Source organism: Lissotriton vulgaris, chromosome 11, assembly GCF_964263255.1.
Source record: "Lissotriton vulgaris chromosome 11, aLisVul1.2, whole genome shotgun sequence".
In the NCBI taxonomy this organism is placed as follows: domain Eukaryota; kingdom Metazoa; phylum Chordata; class Amphibia; order Caudata; family Salamandridae; genus Lissotriton; species Lissotriton vulgaris.
Genome location: NC_141699.1, coordinates 103,296,431 through 103,323,165, shown reverse-complemented (window position 1 = coordinate 103,323,165; position 26,735 = coordinate 103,296,431). Strand labels below are relative to the sequence as shown.

The window sequence follows — 26,735 nt, the reverse complement described above, 5'->3', positions numbered from 1 at the left end:
GCCCAGCTGCTTACAGCCTCACACTTGCACCAATACCCAAAAGAAGGGATCCATTCATCAGCCAATCCCAATGAGCTAAAGCATGACTGACTCAAGCTTGACAGAATGCCCATAAGGAGGGATCCACTCATCAACCAACTCAATGAGCTAAAGCATGGCTGACTCACGCTTGCAAGAATACCCAAAGGAAGGGATCCGTTCATTAGCCAATACCTATGAGCTAAAGCATGGCTGACTCATGCTTGCATGAATACCCATAAGGAGGGATCCGCTAACCAGCCAACCCTATGAGCTAAAGAATGGCAGCATGACAGTCTTTCTTCTATCTTCATACATCGTCACCATTATTATCTTCATAGTTGTAGAGCACTAACAAATCCAGGGCTCCCAGCCCAGTGCTCTATTTAGTAATAACCAAAAGGCATTCATTAAAATGGATGGGGCTCAACAAAAGTCCTAAAGAGGAGAAGTTGACAAATGGACCATGGGGCTTTTGGTAGCAAGTTTCACAGTTTCCTAGGAGGAAACAACACAGAGCGATCACCCGCTGAGGAGAGGGCACATATTTAGAACTTTTCGAATAGTTTTGCTGCTGGAGTGAAGAGCTCTGCTTTGGGAATATCCTTTCAATCTGAACGTATCTGACAGATTCCAAAACTCTGCTTATGAGCGAGAGTTAGGACCTTAAACTAAAGTGCAATGGTTGTGTGGTTGGCGCACGTGTAATCATCCTTGTCCATGCTGTTATGATTTCTCCAGGAATATATTTGTTTGCAATGGTTTTTAGTGGTTTGCACTGATGCAGTGGTTTCCTTGGTGTACTATAATGTAATCAGGGTCACAGGAATTTTGTGGCAGGTTTGACTACATTATGTGCCAAGGAAAGGCAAATTATTAATGTGCCACATTTTGTGATAGTATTACTTCCTTATTTCCTCTTTTCATTCCGATTAAGACTGTCTGGGTAAATACTAGTTAACATCATTAGTACTGGTGTATCCGCCAAATACAGCAACAAGCAACAGAAAGGTGACCTGCCAACCTTTGCAAAGGGCTTCCCCTGAGTAGCAACACCTTTTGCAGCGTTTTTAGTAACTTTTGATCTGTTGGAGCTAGAAACATTTTTTGGGTTAGAAACATCTAGAGAGCATGCAGGAGATGATGAATTATGTGGCAAGCCATGATCCTGCGAAAACACAGCGGCTGCAAAGTTACATAATTCGAGTGGCCCTGGATTTATGTTTTTCCACTATCGAATGTCTTGCTATAATGTGTGCTCCTTTTGGTTATCTTTGTTCCCTGGTGTGCTATAGTTTGTTACGTTGCCTTCTCCATGCGTGGAATGATTGTGTGCAGTGGTATAAACTGGCCTTCGTGGTTTGCCCTTGTGTGGTGGTCTTTGAGACCCCATTCTCATCTAAGCCCCTACACCCCATGTTTACCTTTCGTAGCATTCTCAGGACGTGGTAGGCTTTCTCCGGCTTCTGTTCCTGCAGCAAGATCTGTATCTCCCGCAGCCAGGTCACGCGCCGGACGTAGGGCGCTGGACTGCTTCTTCTCAGCACGTCAGGCAGCCGATCCGGACTGATGATCAACGAGGTGAGAGTGAAGGGTCCCCGTGACTCCCCTTCAGTAGTGGGGGGCTGCTGCCCTTTGCCTGCCGCCAGGCTGCTCTGCCGGCTCAACTTCCCACCCATTGGTGAGCTGTTTGCCTTCTAGGGTAGAAGGATTATCCAGAAAAATGACCTAGTACTTCAGAACTTGATGTCCAGAAAACTGATCAGGTCCTCAGAGTCTAAGGGGTGTTGGTGACTGACCTGTCCTCAAAGCCCAAGAAGCATCTAGGAAACCAACTCCTCAAAATCTGATGGGTGTCCACGAACTGACCAGCCCTCAAACCTAGGTACCTATGCCTAGGAACATGACTGTGTCCTGGGTATCTAAGATTTTCAGGAAACTCACCAAACCCATAATCGCGTTGAGATGCTCAGGAAACCTGACCTACTTTTCAAGATCTAGTTGGATAATTGGTCCAGGAAATTGAACACTGTTCAGTCATCTCCTGAAGTTTGAGGCTAGCTGTGGTCAGCATCTCAAACTCCAGGGGAGGAAGGCCTATAGAACTGAATTGCAACCCAGACACCTGTCCTTATACTAACCTGCCTGTAGGTACTCAGGAACAGTTCAGGAAAAAGAAAACCATCAGAAAATCCAGAATCTAGGGCGGGAAGGTACTTTGCTTCCTAGTGCGGGTGAGATGGGGCTCACCGAGTCCAGGATCTGAGCTCCATGCACAGGCTGAGACCAGAGCAGGGTGGAGTCAGGACCAGGGACGGGTGATTCTCTCTCCTCGAAGCACTAAGCCCAAATATGGGTGATGCTTGCCTCCCTGGACACTAGCACCCGGGCTGAGCTTCTCCTTCCCAGGGTAAGATCGGTGAAAGGGCCTGAAAATGCTCCCCAGGACGTAGTTAAGACCAGTGCTGGGATTGGCTCTCCTGCCTGGGGACTGGGACCAGGGACAAGCGCTGCTCTCCACTCCGCGTGCTATTTAGGGAAGGGTCAAATTCGAGTTAAGCAACCCATAAATGTCGAAAGAGATGGCTAGTGCCCTCCTCCCTACCAGGGGGAACCGTGGTCAGCGTGTCGCTCAACCAGACCAGGGTCCCGGTGCCCAGGGCAGGACCAGTGCAGAAAAGTGCTCCTCGGGGCAGAAGACGAAGAGCTTGGAGATCCCACTTCTATTTGCTTCTCCCTCTGTGGGGCAGAGGAGGGGGGTACTAGGGCTGGAGCAGGGCTCTTCTCTACATCCCGCCGGGGGCCTCTCCCTCTCTGTCTCCTCTCACCGGAGTTCGGTCTCCTTCTCGCTTGGCTGCGGACACCGCTCCGCCCTCACCTCTGTTTCTTCTCTTCAAAGCAAAGGAGGCCGGAAAACAGGCTGGTGGTGCCCTGCTCTCTCTCAGTCTCCCTGCTAACTGGCTCTCACTCCTGAGCTGGGGCTCTTCCTCTCACGTCTCATTTGACAAAGTCCCTCACAAAACTGGGTTGGCAGTCCCTATCCAGTGGGTGCAGCGCTCTGTCCCTGTGGAGCAGGGGCGTTTTCCCTCTCCACGGACAAGGGGTACGGCTCCCTCTCCCCTGCACAAATTGGGGTGTCCCTCTGCTCGCTGAGGTCCGTTCCTCTTCACCTCGACCCCGCTCCCTCACCCGTGGCTGCGGTGCATCGCCTTCCCCCAGTCAGGGATGCAGCTCCTTCTCCTCCTGTGTGTCTCTCTCCGGGACAGGGTGGGTTGCCCGGGCGGCGGCGGCGGGTCTTCCCTCTCCACGGGCGGCAGGCGGGGCAGATCCCTCTCCTCCTCTCTCCCTCTCCGGGGCAGAGGAGGCAGGGGCCCGGCCGGGATGAGGGCAGAGGCTGGGGACGGGCGGGCGGGCGGTGATGGAAGATGCTCTGCTCTCTGTTTGTGTTTATGTCCCTGCTTCCTGGTCACGTCCAATCAGAGGCCGCGCCTCAGCCTGGAGGAGGGAGGAGTGTCTGTCTGAGACTAGTCCCCGCTGGACCTCCCCTCCCCCACCCTGCGTGAGCCGCCTGCCTGCTGCGTGTGTCTGGGTGCGTGTGAGCCTGCGCCCACCGGGCGTGCTCGTGGATGAAATGTGCGTGCCCTTGTGTGTGTGCGTGTGTTCCTTTGTGAGGCAGAGAGCACGCGTCTGATGGTGTGCGAGAAAGAAATGGCTCTCTGTTGGAACACCTGTCTTGGTAGAATGCGTGCTGCGCCATTGTGCACATGTCTGCAGCGTGGCCCGGCCCCCAGCGCTACACAAGCAGCCAACGTGACATTGACATGCCTGTCATTTTTGAATCTTTATTTATCTGTTATCTCTCCATCATCAAGTAGCCTTAAGCCACTAATAATCGCTTATATAGAGATAACTCTAACCACTAGTATATGTAGTAGATCTTTGTACTCACTACCATTCCTATGTGATTCTTAGAGTTTATCCATTTGTATCTCTCCTTAAGTGACTTTACAACTTGTACATTTGTAATTTTTTCTATTTGTATTTCTTCCCTGTGTGACTTTACAACTTGTACATTTGCAATTTTTTTTTCCTGTTTGTATCTTTTATGTAACTCATGTAATCCTAAATCCTTATGTATCGCAACTGATTCTTTTGTAATAAATCTGCTCCCAAGCCGCTTCCCCGCCCCCCCATCAGACTTCAAAGGAATGTGCTCCAGCAGCTCTCCCGCCACAGCAATGCTGAGGGCTTTTTTTTTTGCATCCATTTCGTGGGGAAGCCGTGTTCTGTTCGGCGTTCTCTGCACCTTTCTTGTTTTTTTTCTGGACGAAAGTGAAAGCCTACCGTGCTTGTTTACAGTTGCCTTGCTCCTCAAATGCTGTTGCTGTGTTGCCATCTCTCTAGGGACACTCAGTTTGAAAACACTCGACTTGCTAGCTGCAATGCTACATCCGCTATGCTTTGCCTCGAGACACGTTGATCCCTCGCAGACTGTGCTGACTCTGCGCCTCCTGATTCTGAAACTGACCAACTCAGTCACCACGCAGTCTCTTCTCTCTGTCTTATGATGTCTGCCCTGTCCCATTTACTTTGGACCCTCACACACCCTCTCACCCTCACACACCCTCACCCACCCCCACTCACCCTCACACCCTCACCCTCAAACCCTCACCCCCCTCACCCTCACTACCCCCTCACCCTCACACCCCCCTACCCTCACACCCCCTCACCCTCACACACCCCCTCACCCTCACACACACCCTCACCCTCACTCACCCTCTCACCCACCCTCTCACCCTCACACACCCGTTCACCCTCACGCACCCTCTCACCCTCACACACACACTCTCAACCACCCTCACCCCTCCTCACTGTCACCCTCACACCCCCTCACCCTCACACCCCCTCAAACCCTCACCCTCACACCCCACCTCACCCTCACACCCCCTCACCCTCACACTCCCTCACTCTCACCCCCCTAACCCTCACACCCACTCACCCTCAACCCCCTCACCCTCACACCCCCTCACCTTCACTCACCCTCTCACCCTCACACACCCTCTCACCCTCACACACCCTCTCACCCTCACAACCCCTCACCCCCACACCCTCACCCTCACACCCACACCCTCACACACCCTCACACCCTCTCACCCTCACACACCCTCTCACACTCACACACCCTCTCACGCTCACAACCCTTCACCCTCACACCCCACATTGCTGCACGCCTCACACTGATGCATTACTCACACTGCTGCATTCTGCACACTGCTGCATGACACACTGCTGCATGCCTCGCTACACACTACTGCACACCACACACTGCTGCCCGCCTCACACTGATGCAAGCTGCACACTGCTGCATTACTCACACTGCTGCATGCTGCACACTGCTGCATTACTCACACTGCTGCATACTGCACACTACCACATGACTCACACTGTTGCACACCTCACACTGCTGCACGCCTCACACTGCTGCATTACTCACACTGCTGCACGCCACACACTGCTGCACGCCACACACTGCTGCTCGCCACACACTGCTGCTCGCCACACACTGCTGCATGCCACACACTGCTGCTCGCCTCACACTGCTGCACGCCTCACACTGCTGCACGCCACACACTGCTGCACGCCACTCACTGCTGCACGCCACTCACTGCTGCACGCCACACACTGCTGCACGCCTCACACTGCTGCATGCCACACACTGCTGCACGCCACACACTGCTGCTCGCCACACACTGCTGCATGCCACACACTGCTGCACGCCTCACACTGCTGCATGCCACTCACTGCTGCACGCCACTCACTGCTGCACGCCTCACACTGCTGCACGCCTCACATTGCTGCATGCCTCACGCTGCTGCATGCTGCACACTACCGCACGACTCACACTGCTGCACGCCTCACCCTGCTGCACACCTCACACTGCTGCACGCTGCACACTGCTGCATTACTCACACTGCTGCATGTCACACACTGCTGCACGCCACACACTGCTGCAGGCCTCACACTGCTGCACACCTCACCCTGCTGCGTCTAGACGCCGTACTCGTGCTGCCATCGTGATTAAAAACAACAAAAGCAACATTGATGTGGAAATCGGACTTGCCCTGATGAGGGTCTCGTTCGTAAATATTAATAAAGGTGCTACTTCTTCGCTGACCCGACCGTTTGACTACGATTTTACCCTGATGAAGTCTAAATGCATAAACTGCTATAAATAGACAAAACACGTGTTGGCTAGCAATCCAAAGAGATGCTGTAAAGAACATTAAAGAAGAAGACTGACACCTATTTTGAAATATGATGTTTTATTCAATAGTTGTTTTGTATACATTCTGATTCTGCTCGGGATACATTGTATATAACACCGCCATATCACTGTAGGACACCACCACATCACTCTAGGACACCACCACATCACTCTGGGACACCACCACATCACTCAGGGTCACCACCACATCACTCAGGGACACCACCACATCACTCAGGGGCACCACCACATCACTCAGGGGCACCACCACATCACTCAGGGACACCACCACATCACTCAGGAACACCACCACATCACTCAGGAACACCACCACATCACCAGGAACACCACCACATCATCAGGAACATCACCACATCACTCAGGAACACCACCACATCACTCTGGGACACCACCACATCACTCTGGGACACCAACTCATCACTCTGGGACACCACCACATCACTCTGGGACCCCACCACATCACTCTGGGACACCACCACATCACTCTAATACACCACAACATCACTCAGCCCAACCACATCATCACTGATGCTTGTTGACACCAGAATCCCGTCTGGTGTACACAGATGAGGATTTACATGTGCACCTAAGCCATTAGCAGTATCCAAATGAAATGGCTCATTTTAATCAAGTCTCGTGAATCTATAATCACATTTTAGATAAATAGATTTGCCAGTGTTAAGATATAAAAGGATAAAAAACTGTATTACCTGGTACTTAGATTTTACTATGCAGCATTATTGGTATAATGTAATTCATGTTTTTTGGATTTTGAGGTTTTTGCGTTTGACATGCATTAGCACTTAATCTATATATCAAATGGTCAAAACAGGTTGGAACCAACGATATATTAAGAGTATATCACAGTCAAAGCACTTTAATAATATTTGCACTGCATTGTTAGCAAATGTACTGTATGGTCTATATTAGCACATTGCATTTTGCAAGTTGCACTACTACTTTAAAGTGGACCGTCTATTTTAGCATTTTTATATGGTTATTTATTGGTTTTAATATTGTTATGGACCAACCTGGTGGAATCTACGAAATTGTAAATTTCTAGTGCAAGGCGTACTACGATCTCATCCAATTTGAAAAAGCTCCTGAAATACACATGAAATCTCTTCAAACAAAAGGATTTATTAGAGGTTTTTTAACAGTGCGACGATTGGGACCACACAGAGGACGGGTGCAGTGTGTGAACACGGGCGCGGGCTCTGTACGACTCTATTGGAGAGCTGTGGTTAAAGTTTTACAGTTTAAGGACACTTGGAAGAGGACTTCAAGCAAACCCTTTGGAACTTAAGAGTTTCTAAGGCCAACCCACCCTTGGATACCGAGGTACCTGAATTACCTATCCAATAGGAGCCAGGTGCATAGGGGTCAAGTGATGTCGGAAATCTCAGTCGTTTTCAATGGCGTGCCTGGAAGAAGTACTGCTGCCGTGGAAGTGAAAAGTGCCCAGTGGAACCTAAGCATGGATTCGAGGTGAGAGGAACCTGAAAGCAGAGGGGACAGAGTCTGGGTCACTGCAGGGGACCAGGGGCTCAGTAGTCAAATGCCCTCCGATGTCGGGTGCTTCTGGTGCAATGATGTGATGCTTTACTCTTCAGCCACGAGGACCAGGACACGTCAAGCATGGTCAGAATCCAGAGGTGAGGTGTCCCACAAAGGATGTCGAGTGTTGACTGGTCGGTGTCTGGCTGGAGCACCAACAAGCCTTCCACCTGGAAAAGAAAAACGACAGCAACACCACCACCCTTCTGGCCAACCTGGCCAACCTCGGACTCAAACAACTTGTCGATACCCCCACCCACTATGCCGGACACACGCTCAACCCAATCTTCACCTCCAGCAAGCACATCTCCTTCGATCACACCACAGCTCTCCATTGGACGGACCACAGCTGCGTTTACTTCAACTACAAAAAGACCATGACCCACAACCTATTCCCCGAAGAAATTGGAACAAAATTACCACCGACCAGCTCTTCACATCGCTTCACCAAAACCCTCCTGCCAAATCATTGGACCCAAACCAAGCAGCCACCAACCTCACACAATGGATCACCCACAGCACCAACGAACTAGCACCCTTGAAAAACCATCAAATCAAGAAAGGTAGCAAAAAAGCCCCCTGGTTCAACAATGACCTTAAGAAATCCAAGAAGTTCTGTCGCACCATCGAGAAAGCCTGGAGAAAAAACCCAACCACTGATAACCTGGCCACTTTCAAGAACGCCATCTGCAAACACCACCAACTGATCCGATCCACCAAGAAATCAGCATTCAAGGATCGACTTGACAACAACGCCCAAAACAGTAAGGAACTATTCAACATCGTCGAAGAATTTACCAACCCCACCTCCGGCACCAACGACATCACTCCCTCCCAAGACCTCTGCGACTCTCTATCCTCTTTCTTCCACAACAAAATCGCCGACATACATAACAGCTTTGAAAACCAGTCCGAAGACCAGTCCACTCCACCCACCTCCGAACCAAAACTGCACTCTAACAACCTTTGCGCCTGGAACCCAATCACCACTGAAGACACCATCCACCTGATGAACTCCATCCACTCAGGATCGCCAACCGACCCATGTCTCCTCCACATTTTCAACAAAGCAGACTCCATTATCGCACCCCATCTCCGCGACGTCATCAACTGCTCCTTCAACTCCGCTACCTTCACGGAAAGCTGGAAACATGCCGAACTCAGCGCCCTTCTGAAGAAGCCCACAACAGACCCCACTGAACTTAAGAACTACCACCCCATCTCGCTCCTCCCATTCCCTGCCAAAGTCATTGAGAAAGCCGTCAACAGTCAGCTCGCCGCCTTCCTTGAATCCAACAAATCCCTCGACTCCTCACAGTCCGGCTTCCGAGCCAAACACAGCACCGAAACCGCCCTCATCGCAGCAACAGACGACATTCGAACACTACTAGACAACGGAGAAACAGCCGCCCTCATCCTACTTGACCTCTCCGCAGCCTTCGACACAGTCTGTCATAGCACCCTCATACAACGCCTCAGCAACGTCGGAATACAAGGAAAAGCATTGGACTGGATCATCTCGTTCCTCGCCGGAAGAACCCAGAGAGTCCGCCTCCCCCCTTTTAGATCAGAGGCCACCGAAGTCATCTGCGGCGTACCACAAGGATCATCACACAGTCCCACCCTCTTCAACGTATACATGAGTCCCCTCTCATCCATCGCCCGCCAACACAACCTCAACATCATCTCCTACGCAGACGACACCCAGCTGATCCTCTCCCTCACCAAAGACCCAAACACCACCAAAACCAACTTACATGAAGGAATGAAAGAAGTAGCCGAGTGGATGAAGAACAGCCGTTTAAAACTAAACTCGGACAAAACGGAAGTCCTCATCTTAGGTTCATCCCCCTCTGCCTGGGACGACTCATGGTGGCCTCCGGCCCTGGGAACCGCACCCATACCTACGGATCACGCACGTAACCTGGGCTTCATCCTGGACTCCTCCCTCTCGATGACCAGGCAAGTCAACCCTGTCTCATCATCATGCTTCAACATCCTACGCATGCTCAAAAAAATCTACCGTTGGATCCCCACCGAAACAAGAAAGACGGTCACCCACGCACTGGTCACAAGCCGACTGGATTACGGAAACACCCTTTACGCCGGAACCACAGCCAAACTACAGGAAAAACTCCAATGCATCCAAAACGCCTCAGCCAGACTCATACTGGACATCCCCCGTCAAGCTCACATTTCCGGTCACCTGAAAGACCTCCACTGGCTCCCCGTCAACAAGAGAATAACGTTCCGTCTCCTCACCCACGCACACAAAGCCCTCTACAACCTAGGACCCAAATGCCTCAACACGCGACTGTCCTTCTACACCCCCACCCGCCAATTACGATCGTCCAATCAAGCCCTCGCCGCAATTCCGCGCATCCATAGATCCACCATGGGGGGAAGATCCTTCTCCTACTTAGCGGCCAAAACCTGGAATTCTCTCCCCACCCACATCCGCCTTACTCAGAACCATCTCTCCTTCAGAAAGCAACTAAAAACTTGGATATTCGATAAGTAAAGCACCCCCCCTCCCTCAAGCGCCTTGAGACCCTCTGGGTGAGTAGTGCACTATACAAATTTCTGAACTTGAACTTGAACTTGAACCTTGGCCCTTGGCAAATGCAACCAACGCAGGAAGGACAAACAGGTTGCGATGTGGACCAGCAAGGTCCAGGGGACTTTCCAAGCAATGGAGAGTCAGGGCACATCTGGAGCAACTAGGGAAGCCCAATAACAAACAAGGTGACTCTCGCCAGGAACAACAGGACAACGAACCAGGGATCGGGAGGAGACCTCAAGCAAGATCACGAAGTACCAGCCCACGGAGCGCTCGGTAAGGGTAGGCCGGAGTTCTTTGATGCAAGCACTGCTCAGGGTCAGGACTACACGGAGTCCAATGCACAAGCTCAGGAATCACCAACAAGCATATGCAACTGCAAATGAACGCGGCGCACAGGGGTTCGGGTCACGCAGTCGCCACAAGGGATACTGGCCTCAGAATTGCTGAGAGGGCAGATCGACCTCAGAAAACTCACCTCCTGTGTTGCTGAAATCTTTGGAGTATGCAGGAGCTCGGGAGCAGCAAGCCTGTCAGATGCACTCAGGTGCCTTCTAGGGCAGGGGAGTAACTCCTTTACTCCAAATTCTTCAGTTGACCAGCATCGTGCAGCAAGTCGAAGTACCTAGTTTCTTCTTAGCAGAATCTTGTCCAAGTACAATCTAATGTCCTGTAGCCAGGTAACCAATTTTATACCCACAGGAAGGGGTGGACAGATTCAGGGGAGGGGCAGGACAGAGGGGTGGCTACACCCATGTCCTTTGTCCAGTTTTGCACCAGAGCAGGAGCCTTTGGCTCCCAGAACTGGTTTGAGCTGGACTATGCACAGGGACACCAAATGTGTCCCCAGTGCGGACTTTCTGGCACTCTCAGAGTGCACCGTCCCAGCCCACATACACTAAACCCTGTCTGGGAGGTGATCACACCTCCCTGTGACAGGATGCCGATTATCATGCCTTCCTCTGCTCGAGCTTAGCTCAGCAGCACAAGGGCAGAAATGTGTCTGTGGCTGGTAGTGTCCATTTTGTGCTGCCCGGGTTAGGAAAGCTGGTACCGGGTAGACCGGTTACTCACAGTAGTGGTTCTACATGGGTGGAATCATACCTCCCACACCAGTTACTGGTGTGGAATTATGATTCCAAGGTGTTTGACACCAAACACAACATGTTTCTGAGCAGCCTTTTTAAAGTTAGGATTTACCCTGAGGTTATAATGCACTTAAACATGTATGTCTGGCTGCATCACAGACAAACCTGGAGAATGGTCTCCGAAGGCTGTAGAGGGGCTCTGCTCATGCAGGGGCACCCTTGCACGTAAAACCCAGCACCCTGCCTTCAGGATTGTTAAGGCCTGCCATAGGGGTGACTGATAGGTTTTTAAGTGTAGTGATTTAGATAGATATAGTGAACCTATATCTCAGTAAGTGGTGGAAGCACCAGCTTACACAGGTTGTGTCATTTTGAATGGCCTCTTATGGGTGGCATAATACATGCTGCAGCCCATGGTAGGCCTCTGGGGTACCTATGCCTTGGGGACAGGGTTTGCCATATACTAGGGATTAATAAGGGCACCCCAGTATCCAATCTGGAGTGTACCTAAAGTACATACATAGCAATTTAAGGGAGAAAGAAGATAGACTGTGGTCCTGGATAGCAGGATCCCAGTAAGACTAGTCAAAAATCAGCGAAACAACAGGAAAAAAGTGGGGGTAACCATGCAGTCCGATCCTACCTTCCTACATTAATGCTCAAAAACTTTTTATACATCACACTGCAGAGGATCTGCAGGGCCAACAGAGCTCCTAGAGAAATGTGATTGGCTGCCATCACATCAACAACGATGTGGCTGCAGCCATCTTAGGACTCGGGACTCAGTCCTGAGTCCTAAAACAACGTTAAAAAAAGACATAAGGAGGCAGGATAAGAATATCTTGAACCCCTAGGCCTGGTGGTAGGGTGCCCTGAAGTAACTATAACTCTCGCTCCCGCCATGCACTGCTAATTATCCCACCTACTACAACACTCATAGAATAGGAAGTGAGAGCTGTGATGGAGCGGACCTGTTTTACTTGGGGATTTACCCGAAGCAAATGATACCCTGTGAGTCTTTCTGTCCAGGGATAAGGCCCCCACTGGCGAAAATCCACCACTGACCAGATTCACCACTTCTGACCATGTGGGTTTTCATAATGGGGTGGAATCTTCCACCCACTCGGAATTCATCTCCTGTGTGGAAGCTGCTTCAATACTTGGGCAATTATCTGAAATCAGTGAAAGAGTTATTTCTGTGAGTTTGGCCTCAAGCTGAAATATGTACTAAATGCTCCTGGGTCATGGCCTGGCCTAGCAACAACTGAGGGAAACAAAAAAGGTGATAGATGAAATGCTTGAATTAATGTTAGCTGCTGGCAATTACTGTGGGCTGCATTCCTGCCTGTAGAGTTTTGGAGGCTGCCTCTCCAGACTAGAACCACTCTCATGCACCGGGCCTGGTTCTGCTCCAATGGAAATAGTCCAGCATGAACTGCCAGGCCGGCTCTGAACAAGAAACCCCAGAACAGTTCCAGGCTATTGGGCCTCTTCCATATTGTACAGCTTGAATGTACTGATACATTGATCCTGGGATTCATGTCTGTGAATACCCCCTTGTTTGTGTCATACAACTTGCTACTGATGACACAGTGAGTTCATAGCCCATGTCTGTGCATACCTCTTGTCAGTGAGGTACAGCTTACGTCCTATGATACAGTGGACCCGTGCCCCACATCTATGCATACCCCTCATCAGTGGGGCACATCTTGAGTCCTATCATAATATATTGAGTGCAGGACCTACGTTTGTGTCTATCTCTTGTCCGTGACGTACACCTTGAGTCCTATCATGATACAGTGAGCGCAGGACCTATGTCTGTGTATACCCATCATCCATGAGGTACATCTTTAGTCCTGTCATGATACACTGAGTGCAGAACCCACATATGTGCAAACCCCTCATTAGTGAGGTACATCTTGAGTCTTATGGTGCAGTGAGCCCCGGTCCCACCTCTGTGCATATCGCTTGTCAATGAGGTACAGCTTTAGAACTATGATGCAGTGAGCACTGAACCTGTGTCTGTGCATACCTCTCATCAGTGAAATGTAGCTTGAGTCCTATAATGATAGTGAGCGCAGGTCCCTTGTCATTGAGGTGTGTCTTGAGTCCTATCGTGATACAGTGAGCGCAGGTCCCTTGTCATTGAGGTGTGTCTTGAGTCCTATCGTGATACAGTGAGCGCAGGTCCCTTGTCATTGAGGTGTGTCTTGAGTCCTATCGTGATACAGTGAGCGCAGGTCCCTTGTCATTGAGGTGTGTCTTGAGTCCTATCGTGATACAGTGAGCGCAGGACCCTTGTCATTGAGGTGTGTCTTGAGTCCTATCGTGATACAGTGAGCGCAGGTCCCTTGTCATTGAGGTGTGTCTTGAGTCCTATCATGATACAGTGAGCGCAGGATCGAAGCATGCATGTGCATACCCCTCGTCAGTGGGGTACAGCCTGAGTCCTTTGATACACTGAGCCCCAGACCCGCTCCTGTTCACACCCCTCGTCAGTGAGGTGAAGCTTGAGTCCTTTCATGACACAGTGAGTGCAGGAACCACACCTGTACATACCCTTTGTCAGTGAGGTACAGCTTGAGTCCTATGATGCAGTGTTCAGTTCAGTTCAGTTCTTTATTTATTTCGGTGGTTAAAAACCATCATAAAAATACACAATGCATTACAAATCCACATACAATCATTTTAAAATATTAATCTGAACATTACAATATTAAAAGTACATTTAAAATTATTATTACAAGCATTAATTGAGAGGGAGGGAGCAGTTAATTCATTTCATCCTACATCAACCCCTGGTATTTCTTAATTTGACCACAATTTTTAAAAAACTCATAATAGTACACAGAGTACGCGTCTCAGTTGCTCTTTGCAAGAATAATAAGGCAGTTTAAGCATGGTTGATTTTTGACTCCTTTAAAATATCCACCAGAAATCTTCGGCGCAGGATTTTATAAAAAGAACATAATAATACAAAATGAAGGGTGTCCTGCGGAGACCTATTGTTGCAGCCGCAGGCACCCTTCTGCTCAATTGTTAAAGTAAAACCAGACGGGTAAGCTAATATGTTATGTAACAAATTGAGCCTAAAACGAGTCATTAAAAACCTCTCTTGTTGACTATACATTAAAAAGAGATACGGTTCTATACCCATTTCATTACTCACAAGAGAGTGCGCTACTACAGATGATTTGTTAGAGTCAAGTTGATTCCTCCTAAAATCATACTTGTCCAATAACTGCTTTTGAACACGATATTTGCAAGAGCTATCTATATTTGAGGGGTCAGTAAATAACATTTGCCGATCAATAGACTCTAGGGTTTCTTAAATGTATTTAAGCCAAGGGATTTGCAACCATCTGTCTCTCCGAAGACAATCTTCAATGATATGTCTAGTTAATTCAGCGTTTGGATTTAGCCAAATTCGGAACCAGGTCAGAATTGGTCTCACTTTAATCAGGTCAGATATATATGGGGTATATATGGGGTGCCAAGCTCCTTATGTGTGACTGCTGCTGGGATGCTCTGTGGTAGCTTTAGCAGTTTCTTTAGGAATTTGTCTTCCTCTGCTTGTATCTGGTGTGCATCCCTAAAGCCCCACACCTTTGCCCCGTAGATAGCTTTAGAAGTACTGACCGCTCTATACAATGTCATTATTTGCTCAGGGGACCAACGACCCATCCTTCGTGCAAAGTTTAATATGGCACCATTCGCTGAGACAAGTTTCCTGCACCTTTCCTCAATCAATGGGGCAAACCTGATATTTTCATCAAACAAGAGACCCAGATATGGGAAAGTATTCACAGTGTCCAAAACGTGAGTTCCTATTTTGAACACAAATCTCTTGCGAGGTTTTTTTCCCTGCCACCATGATAAAGGACTTAGTCAGATTTACAGAGAGATCTAGATTCTCCATGAACCTCGCAAAGCCACTAATTAGCTGCTGCAGACTCACTGCTGTTCGAGCGAGTAGGACCGCGTCATCCGCGTACAAAAGTACCGGTATGTGGCGTGATCCTACTTTTGGGCATCAGTCCCCAGTGTCAGCAGAGCACTCTCCAGGTCATTTATGTAAAGGGAATATAGAGATGGAGCCAGGATACACCCCTGCCTCACCCCGCTAGAGCACGGGAAGGGATCAGTACTCACCCCCCCCCCCCCGAACTATAGCGGACCTTGGCAGTGATGTTCCAGTGAAGTTCCTTAAGTATGTTAATCAGGTCTGGATCAATTCCCAGTCTATACATAAGTGGCCAGAGTTTAGTTTTATTTACATTATCAAATGCCGCTGCAAGGTCCATGAATCCCATGTACAGGGTTCCTTTATCTGATTTAATATATTTATCAGCTAATAGGTATAAGTTGAGACATTGGTCACTAGTTGACTTGCCTGTTCTAAACCCATACTGGGTATCCACCAAGGTGTTATGTGCTTCAGTCCACTCTGTACGGCGGTTAAGAATTACCCTACCTAATAATTTAGCTGAAACGTCAATCAGCGAGATTGGTCTGCAGCACTGTGGATTATCCCTACAGCCTTTCTTGTATATGGGGACAATCACTGCAGTTGACCAAGATCGCGGAAGACCAGATTTGATTGCTTCATTATGTACTCTGGTCATAATCGGTGCCCATAAGTCGGTATTACTTAAAAATAGGTCTGGGGGGGTGCCTTTCGGGCATGGTGCCTTATTACGGGTCAGCCCTAGCACTGCCTTTAAAACTTCCGGCAAGGAGAATTCTAGCTCAATTGCTCTGGGACCATGCCAAACTCCATCCCCGATATCTACCTCCAGTTGATTATACAGACTTTTAAAATGGTTAAACCATTGTTCAGGGAGTATATTGGTGCTAATTACAGGGGAGCTTGAGTCTTGGTAGCAGGGTCTATTTATAATTCTCCAGAATTGGGCATAGTCCCTGTTTTCTCCTGCTTCTCTGAGGTCTGCCCAAACTTCCTTTTGGAGTGCACTCTTTCTTAGCTTAACCTACGTTTTATAATTCTGTCGACAGAGGGCGATTTCATTCTTATCTCTCGGGGACTTCTTTAGGCTCTGTTGTAATTCTCTCAGTGCCCGTGAGCAATTCGAATCGAACCATCTTGGGGAAGATAGTTCCTTAGTAGGCCGCTTAGTTTTTAATAATCCTTCCACTATCTTGGTTAAGGATTCAAACGCCAGGACCACTTCTCTGCCCTCTATTGCAAGGTCTAAACAGATCTCTATATGTTCTTTCCCTCTTCCCACTAGGGTACTATAGAAATCTTGTGGATTAATCATTGCCCATCTTATGCGCCTCCCTTGGTCCGTTGGATGGATTACAGTATCCCCCTCCAGATGTTTTACTGGTAGATTGTTATATTCTATTTCAAGAGAGAGGGGGTTGTGGTCGCTAAAGGGGCTCCACTCCGTTCTCACCTTTATAATCTGCTCTTTAGCAAAGGCAGAGATTACTATAAAGTCTATTATAGACACACAACCTCTTCCTTTAAATGCGGGCATAAGAGTCTCCCCTGCTTCCGTTAGCAACAGGTCCATTGTGTGGGTAAGGGCAAAGCTATCTAAAAGCTTCATAAGCAGTTTGCCCTCTCTGTTATGTTCGAAGTGTGGTCCTTTTTCTGCAGGACAGGAAGACCAATCAGGGGAAATAGGGAATAGCTTTGGGCACAGCTGACAATTAAAGTCCCCCATCAGCAGGACAATTGGTTCGGGCCCCCCCTGCCTTAGGTCTGTTTCTTCGTTTAACCTACTCTCTAGCTCTAATAATATGGGGAAGTTTCCATCAGTTGGGCCCGGGTTGTAGAATTTTTAAATTAGAAATCTCTGCCCTTGTCACTGTCCCTGGAATATCACTGCTTGTATGGTATCTGACACCCAGACTGGTTGTGACCAAGTGCCCTTTAGGTCTAAATCAACATATATCACTAAACCTCCTTTCGCCCTCCCAGATCTCATTTCTTGGGCCGGCCTGAAAAAACATTTATAGCCCTCCAGTTGGCAGGAGTCAGAGTCTCGCGCCCATGTTTCTTGTTAGGCTATAATATGAAAGCCCCTTATGTACTGTCTCCACTCTTTATTGTCGAATTTATCCCCCAGGCCTGCTATATTCCAAGACAGAAAGGCTAGTCCTGCCCTATTAACTTTCCTTCCCTCTGTGCTGTTATTCTACAGTCTCCTGTTTCATGGGACTCTGGGACATTATCATTCTCTTTCCTCTGTTTAGGGGGATCTTCTATCCTAACTTTTTGCCCATTCCTAGTATTAACAAATCCATCCTCTGTTACAGGACGTGCAAGTTCCCCTGATGCAGTAGTGGTTGCAGGCTCTTTTTTGTAGAGGGTAGTCAATCATTTTCATCGAGCGACTGCAAAGGGGCAAATCTATTTCTCCACTGGAGATAATCTCGGGGGGGGGGGTGGGGGGGGGGGTAGAAACTGATCGGGGTAGTTTGTGGATCTGACCCTTTGGGTATATTGTGGCCTTCCAAGATTCCACATTAAATTATCAGCATTATTACTGCTCCATCTCCTTGGGTAAAAGTACCCCAGGGGAGCACACAGATTGTACTGGTATGATTTCTGTTAGAATTCTTCAGTATATAATCCACCAGTCTAGTATCTCTGAAATTTGCCACAATGCAGTCCCCCCTTATATCCATTTTCCTACCTCCAAGCCAGTTAACTCTTCTTACATGCACTATCTCCCCTCTTTCCCCATTATTTAGTGGTCTGTGTATGTTCAACCACTTTGAGATTTTCGCATGTAATTGAGAATGCGATTCTTTGTCTGAGGCCCTGAGTTCCGGAACCCCTGCAAATACTATTACAAAGGGACTGGCTTCTGGGGGTAAATTTATATGCGGGGGGCTATCTGGGATATAGAAAGGATCAAAGTCCGTGTAGGGTGAGTGTTGGACCTGCGATGGGCAAGCCCAGCACAAAGGGGGTAGCTTGGCTCAAGTGACAAGGCAAGTGAAGGCTTTAGTGCTAAGCCGGCTCTGACCCAATAATAACTCCCTGTACAGTCACCAAAAAGAAGGACACCACACCACTGTTGTAGAAAAATACGATTCCTTTATATAAAAATTCTCTATTGTGAATAGGGTTCAATTGGGAAAGCACATACACATTTCTTTTAGTCACAAATTTCTGGGTTTCAGTTTTGAAATAAATACCATAAATAATATCAGGAATAAATATCGCCAATAAATAGAATAAATATCAGGAATAAATATCACCAATAAATAGAATAAATATCACTTTTGCCTAGCAGAATAAATACTGGTTCATTTAACTAAACAAATACATGTTCATTCTGGTATCGCTGCCACCAATTAAATACTTCAGAAACATTACACTTGCAATACGTTTCAGTTTGGAAAGATCACTCTTACAGTTTGTATTGGTTTCAATGATAATGCATACAGGCTTCTCTGGGCACAGAATGAGTTTTGGGACTCTTTAAGGATCAATCAGGGAGTATGCACGTGTATCTAAAAGGCAAGGAAACACAGTGAATACTTCATTTACACTCTGCTGCCACCGGGATGAGATCTCTGCTTGCCGGTGGGGTCTAAGCGCGCCTACGGCTTTGTCACCACGAGCACTCAGGCGGCACCAGTTCAAAGTCTTTAGACTGACGAACGGGCTGCCGGAGAGGTCACACAATCTTCGCGCTCAGTCAAATAAATGCTGGTTCACAGTTCCTTCACAACGCTGCTCCCCACCTGAAGAAACTGGCCCACCTCACATCGGCTGCAATCGGGAAGCGATTCAGTCAGGGCACAGCACTTCTCACGCCAGCGACGGGGTTCTCAGGGGCTCCACGGACCTCCCTCCGACTTCCTCATACGGGGGTGGTTCCCGCCCACAGCTACAGCTCCCGATTCACTGGGGAGGGGCAGAGACACTAATCCCGCCCAACGAAGGCCGGCCTTTCCCCGCCCCGGTGCACCACCTCACCTTCAGTCTGCGCAGGAAGCACTCTACGCTGGTGGGGCTCGGAGACGTCCGAGCTCCTCGCTGGAGGCGCCTGTCACGAAGGGGGCACAGGAGACGATCGCGGCGAACTTGCTCTCGCCTCGCGACACGCGGAGTCTGTCGCGATTCACCACCGGGGGGGGGGGAGGCACACGAAATTGGCCACAGTCTCTTGGGGGTAATGAGGCACTCGCTGGGCAGGCGCTGTAGGCGCAAGGACACCGCTCACGCAGTTGACTGGAACGCCAGTCAGAATCAACGCCAATGACCTTTGCTACTCTACTGCCTGCACTACCAGCCACCTCAGGGATCAACAGGGCAGGTGTCAATCTGGTGTCAAGTCTGGAATCTCCTTCTTCTTCTTCTCCTTCTACTCTCTCTCTCTCTAACTTTCTCCTTCCTAAAATGGCCGCCAGGGACTGCACCTTTATATAGCCAGTGCCCTGAGCACGAGCCAGAAGGTTCTAGAACCTTCTCTGGCTATGCCAATGACATGGCACTTTTGAGGTGTATTTAGGATCCTAGCAGCCACCATACTGTGGTTCTAGAGCAGCCATTTTGTGTACCTGAGGGAAATAAAGGAATTCCTGTCAGGAATGCGCGCCAGGCAAAAGGGCGACAAAACCTCGAAAGGCCAAAGTTCATGGAGGCTCCAAGGGGAGTCACTCCTATTAGGGAAAAGGATGACCACCATTTTAACGCCATTCATACAGGTTGCCAATCCCAGTATATAATGCCACAGGTTTCGCCAGGCTCCTTGTAAATAGGTGCCAAAAACCTTGTGAGCAACTGGGCGTCAAGGAACATCTAGCCCCATGAAACAGCACATAAAAAGTCCTGGCAGACAAAGAAAAGCGACAAATTTTGGGAGGTACAGGGGAACAAAAGAAATCATAGTGGTGAGGGGACTCTCAGAAGCAGACGGGTCTAACAGTGAGCTATAGGGACCATTTCTTAAATGATGGTCTTCCTGGCCCCTTTGTATTAGCGGTTGTAGGGGGGCTTTATCAATATTTTTAGAGCTCATCTTTTGATTAGATCCCCCTCTCTGCTCTTGAGAAACTTTCGGGACGTCATGTATCTGGGCGATCGTGTGTTGGGTATTGCTGACACAGCTGTTGTTTGTCAATGTATTATTATTAGTGGCGGCATTTATGGGTTAGTTAGGACCAGAAGCGGGTTTCTTAGTTGTCAGGTCTATTATCTTACTTTGTTGGTTCAGTTCGCTCGCTATTTTATCCACCCTACTTATGATAGGTTTCAACTGAGCAATTATAAAAGTTTCCAAGTGTTTCTTAAGTTCTCCTATAACATCCTCAATCCATCCTGGTGGATTTGTATTTGTGTGCACCTTGTCATCTACCAGGATGACCTCTTGCCTGTTTTTAGGTCGGCTATCTCCTATAAGTAGCTTATTTTGTCTCTGTTGTCCCTTAGTCCTCCCCGCCGTTTTGGTTTTCTCTGGGGGTCGGTTCGCTATGCCCTGGAGAAGCGTGGCTCAGTGGTTAGAGGCGGCAGACCCGGAAGCTGAGATCGACCGTGGACCAGGGTTCGATTCCCCGCCTCGACGGGTCTCGGGCTCAAAATTCCACGGACTCGACAATTCTCGCTCTGGTGCCTACTCAACTCACGGGGTCACACTCTGCGACTCTGGGCAATAGCTTGCTTAATCTCCACAACGGCCCCTCGCGGCGGGATGCCTGGCTTTCACCTTGTGGACACCCTGCCGTGGTTTCTCACAGGGGAATACCAGGACGGGTTCCCTAAGCAAGCGCCGGGACGCTTACGGGCAGCTGTGCGCTTTACAAGTCCAGCACATTTACATTTACATTTACATTTCTACCCCCGGGGAAGGTAGGGGTTGGGCGCAGGGAACAACCTCTATTGGGTTATTTGGTGAGACTAAATTTCCAGTCATATTTGGGCTGTCAGCTGATGTATGATCCCTAGATTGTGTTGGGGTAGCTACTATAGGATTGGGTGAGGCGGATAGGCTCCTTTCCATACGTTCTATCTCCCCGGATACCTTCCTCAACATCAAATCAATTGCGGTGCTTTTTTTTACTTTATTCGGGGCTAGAACATTTGTTTCGGCCAGAGTATGTTTAGGGGTTTCAGCTTGGCAAACTTTGCTCATAACAGAGTGTGTTTTAGGGTGATTAGACATAGTGTATGTAATTATGGACTAGCTCTTTTCCTTCTCCCAAAGAGCAGACCGAGGATCCTTCTAATGGGTGGCAAATATCTCTATACTCTATTTACTATATATATCTTTATGTCTTTAACCCCTGCCCCCCTCTTCCTAGAGCAACAGCTAAATATCACAGGTTCGATTGGAGTATCAAACCCAGGCGACCAGTACGAGTCCAAGGTAAACAGTTCCTGTCACAAAAGTCCGTGCCAAGGGGGGTGGCCCGTCCCGTCCCTGGTAGTCCCCGGACGGCCACAGACGGCCCGCCCTCTGCCCGGGCTCAGCCCAGCATCGCCCGCGCACGTCCCGCGACGCGGGGGGATCTGATCTTTTTTATGCGCCTCCGGGCGCTGGCAAGTGACGCTGCAGGCGGCGTTGCCGGGACCCCGCAGGGGATGCTGGGTATTGTAGGCAGCCTGGAGAACTGGAGAACTGAGCCGGTAAGCGCTCCCCCCTCTCGGCGGCCGCTATGGCAGAGCGGCGGCGGGGTAGAGCGAGACACAGGAGCGTGTGCGGAAGCAAGACCTCTCTGGAGCGTGGCAGGTTGTGTAATGCCCCCCAGTCAGGTTGATGCAGTGAGTGCAGGATCCTTGCCATCGAGGTACATATTGAGTTCTATTATGATACAGTGAGTGTAGGACCTACGTTTGTGTCTACCCCTGGTCCATGCGATACATCTTGAGTCCTATCATGATACAGTGAGCGCAGGACCTATGTCTGTGTATACCCGTCGAGCATGAGGTACATCTTTAGTCAAAGCATGATACAGTGAGTGCAGGAACCACATCTGTGCATACCCCTCGCCAGTGAGGTACAGCTTAAGTCCTATGATACAGGGAGAGCAGGACCCATGTCTGTGCACACCCCTGGTCATTGAGGTATGTCTTGAGTCCTATCATGATACTGTGAGCCTGGGACCCATGTCTGTATTTACCCCTCAGCCAGTGAGGTACAGCTTGAGTCCTATCATGATACAGTGAGTACAGGATCCATATCTGTGCATTCCCCTGCTCATTTAGGTACAGCTTGAGTCCTATGATGCAGTGAGCCTGGGTTCTACATCTGTGCTTAGCGAGGATGTGGCCTAACGGCTAGAGCAGGCGACCTCAAAGCTGCTGAATCGGCTTCAAGTCTCAGCAGGGACGCTAAACATCCTGCGATTCTGGGCAAATCACTCAATTTCCGCCTGCCCAAAAAAATGAATTTGTCTGTCTGTAATGCAACTGGTGCTCATGTAAAGTGCTCTGATTCCTTTGGGTCGAGTTTGCATAATATAAAACTAAAGAAAAATAATATAAGCCCTTGTCCGTGAGGTGCAGCTGCAGTCCTATGATACAGTGAATGCAGGACCCATGTCTGTGAATACCCATGGTCATTGAGGTATGTCTTGTGTCCTATGATGAAGTGAGCCTGGGTCCTACGTCTGTACATACCCCTCATCAGTGAGGTATGGTTTGAGTCCTATGATGCAGGAAGACCTGGGTCCGATGTATGTGCGCAGCCCTCGTCAGTGAGGTACATCTTGACTCCTATGATACATTGAGTGCAGGACCCATGCCTGTGCATACTCCTCGCCAGTGAGGTACATCTTGATTCCTAACATGATGCAATGAGCCTGGGTCCCTTGTCTGTGCATACCCCTGGTCACTGAGGTATGTCTTGAGCCCTATGATGCAATGAGCCTGGGTCCCTTGTCTGTGCATACCCCTGGTCACTGAGGTATGTCTTGAGCCCTATGATGCAGTGAGCCTGGGTCCCATGTCTGTGTATACCCCTGGTCACTGAGGTATGTCTTGAGCCCCATGATGCAGTGAGCCTGTGTCCCATGTCTGTGTATACCCCTGGTCACTGAGGTATGTCTTGAGCCCTATGATGCAGTGAGCCTGGGTCCCATGTCTTTGTATACCCCTGGTCACTGAGGTATGTCTTGAGCCCTATGATGCAGTGAGCCTGTGTCCCATGTCTGTGTATACCCCTGGTCACTGAGGTATGTCTTGAGCCCCATGATGCAGTGAGCCTGTGACCCATGTCTGTGTATACCCCTGGTCACTGAGGTATGTCTTGAGCCCCATGATGCAGTGAGCCTGTGACCTATGTCTGTGCGTACCCCTTGTCAGTGAGGTACATCTTGATTCCTAACATGATGCAGTGAGCCTGTGACCCATGTCTGTGTATACCCCTGGTCACTGAGGTATGGCTTGAGCCCCATGATGCAGTGAGCCTGGGTCCCACGTCTGTGCATACCCCTCGCCCGTGAGGTACAGCTGGAGTCCTATCATGATACAGTGAGTCCAGGACCCACATATGTCAGACCCCTTACCTTCAGCCTGTAACAACTGAGCAAAGGCGCCAACTGCCCCTAAAGGTATCGTATGCATTAGTACATGTCCTGTACACCAAGAGTCCTTTTCTGCAGTTTGTTGGACACTGTGTTGCTTAAAGGGGAGGCTGCGAGGTTTACGTCATTGAGCTAATACGTATTCAGGAGCACTCTGAGGACTTATGTAACGATTGAGGGCATTAAAGTAATTTAATTTTAAGATGATGTTCATGCAGTGCTCGTAAATTGTTTTAATGGGGTAAATGGGAGTTAATAGGTTTTTATTTCTGAACTGTGCCACATATAAGATCACACAACGCGAAACCGAGGCGCCAGGACTGCAGACTTTGCCCCCACCGACAGGTGCTCTCCTGGGCCCTCTGTACCCCTCCCAGGCACAGCAGAGCAGGGAGGCTGCGTGATGCAGGAGCCCGCGTCCCCGGTTCTGCCTCCAGCCTCCATCAGCAGTCTCCTCACGAGCCGTGGAGACATCCTTTCGGCGGGAACTGACGGTTATGGGGCGGATAAATCACTGGCTTAGGGCTGAACCCTTTCCTGTGTCTGCCTCGCAACTGAAAATACGGCCCGACGGAGCCCCGAGACCGCCACCAGCACAAGGAGGCGAGGCAACGGGGACGGCAGATGCGGCCTCGGAGATGGGACGCACCCCTGTACCCCGACCTTGGATAATGCGTCACAGGACGGCAGGGCTGCATGCGTCACAGGACGGCAGGGCTGCATACGTCAGTCTCCTTGACCTTGGAGATAGGACACACCCCTGTACCCCGACCTCGGATAATGCGTCACAGGACGGCAGGCGTGCATACGTCAGTCTCCTTGACCTTGGAGATAGGACGCACCCCTGGAGCCCGACCAAGGCTTATTACATCACAGGTGTAAGGGCTAATGGGGACTATTGCCACAACCTTGGAGACCCCCATGACACCGACCTAGGTGCATTACAGGGAGATAGGGGCACCGAAGACCATATCCATGGCTGTAGGTATCCCCACTCCAGCAGGACACAGACCGCGACTTGTATCACAGGGGCCAGGGGGACTAACGAGTATATATATACATGACCTTGGAGCTAGGACGCCCCCAGGACACCGATCTTGGGTAATACATCACAGGGGGCAGAGGCAACTGTACCCATGATCTTGGAGGTAGGACCCCCCAATATACTCACCTTGACACATCACAGGGGGCAGAGACAACTATATCAGTGGCCTTGGAGGTAGGACTTCCCCAGGACACTGACCTTCATTAATCACATCAGAAAGGGGCAGGGCCATAGAAAGCTGTATGACCTTGGAGATAGTACCCCCCCTCGGACACCGACCCTGGAAAATATATCACAGTGGGAAGGGGTATAGAGAACTGTATCCATGACCTTGGAAGTAGGACACCCCAGGAAACTGACCTTGATTTATTACATCAGAGAAGGGGCAGGGCTATGGAGAACTCTATGACCTTGGAGATAGCCGCCACCCCCCCTCAACACCGACCTTGACTTAATACATCACAGGAGGCCAGGAGTTTTAGGGACCTCATTCATGACCTTGAAGATAAGACGTCCCTCTGGACACCGACCTTGAGTAATATATCGCAGGGGCAGAGCCAACTACTTCCATGACATAGGAGGGAGGACACCCCCACTCCAGGACCCCGACCTTGGAACATACATCAGGGGGGTAGAGGAAACTGTATCCATGATATTGGAGGATGGACACCCCCATGTCACTGACCTTGGTTTATTACATCACAGAGGGGGCAGGGGTACAGAGAACTCTATGACCCTGGAGATAGCATCACCCCTCCCTCCCACCCCCAGGACACCGACCTTGACTTAATACATCAGAGGAGGGCAGGACTTTTGGGGGCTACAGCCATGACCTTGGAGATAGGACACCCTTCAAGACACCAGCCTTGACCTAATACATTAGAGGTCACAGGGGTGGTGGGGACTACAGTCCTGACCTTGGAGAGAGGATCCCCCCCACAACACCAACCTACATTAGCACATCACGAGGGAGCAGGCGTAATAGTGACTACATCAATGACCTTGGAAATAGGACACTCATCCAGGACACTAACTTTGGCAGTACCTCACAGGGGTTAGGGGTCATAGAGACAACAACCATGACCTTGGAGAGAGGACCTGGGCCCCCGGGGACACAAAGATGACTGGTGTATAGTGCCGCAAAACGACATATAGGGAGAATAGGGCCTACAGCGGTGAACTAGGACCTTGGATACTGGCATTGACTTAATGCAAAGTATGTCATAGTCACAGGTTCAAATCCCAGTGGGTCCACTCAGCCTTTCATCCATCTGAGGTCGATACAATGAGTACCATTGAGTTGGGTAACAATAAACATCTGTTATTCAGCGCCAAGATAACCCATTCGGGGTGAACGTGCGCTCTACAAATACTTATGTTATGTTATATGCTGCTTCTCTGCTGTATGTACACAACCTGTCTCTGATGAAATAGTATGCAGGCGATGTGGTTACTTGCTTCAGTATCGCATAATAAGATTGTGCTATCTTTTAGATTTCCACTTTAATTTTAGACGTTGCCTTTCAGATTCAGAGACGTTTTAAGGCATGGCCCAGGGCCCCAGCCTTTCAGGGGCCCCTGATAGAGCCAGCTCTGTCTGCAGAGTCTTGCCCTGATAACCTTGAATAATTCTTAAACAGATTGTTTTAATTACGGATATGCTTTAATTTA

The 26,735-nt window shown here is 49.4% G+C and overlaps 1 protein-coding gene across 1 annotated transcript in view; it reads right to left on the bottom strand.

Moving 5' to 3' along the window:
• Positions 1 to 3,441, bottom strand: part of LRRC75B (leucine rich repeat containing 75B) — a 156,575-nt gene extending 153,134 nt beyond the window's left edge. The window contains exon 1 of the mRNA XM_086942793.1: positions 1,443 to 3,441. Within this exon, the coding sequence (XP_086798919.1) occupies positions 1,443 to 1,697 (255 nt within the window). The 5' untranslated portion in view covers positions 1,698 to 3,441. The remainder of the gene's footprint in view (positions 1 to 1,442) is intronic.
• Between the last annotated feature and the right edge of the window lie 23,294 nt (positions 3,442 to 26,735).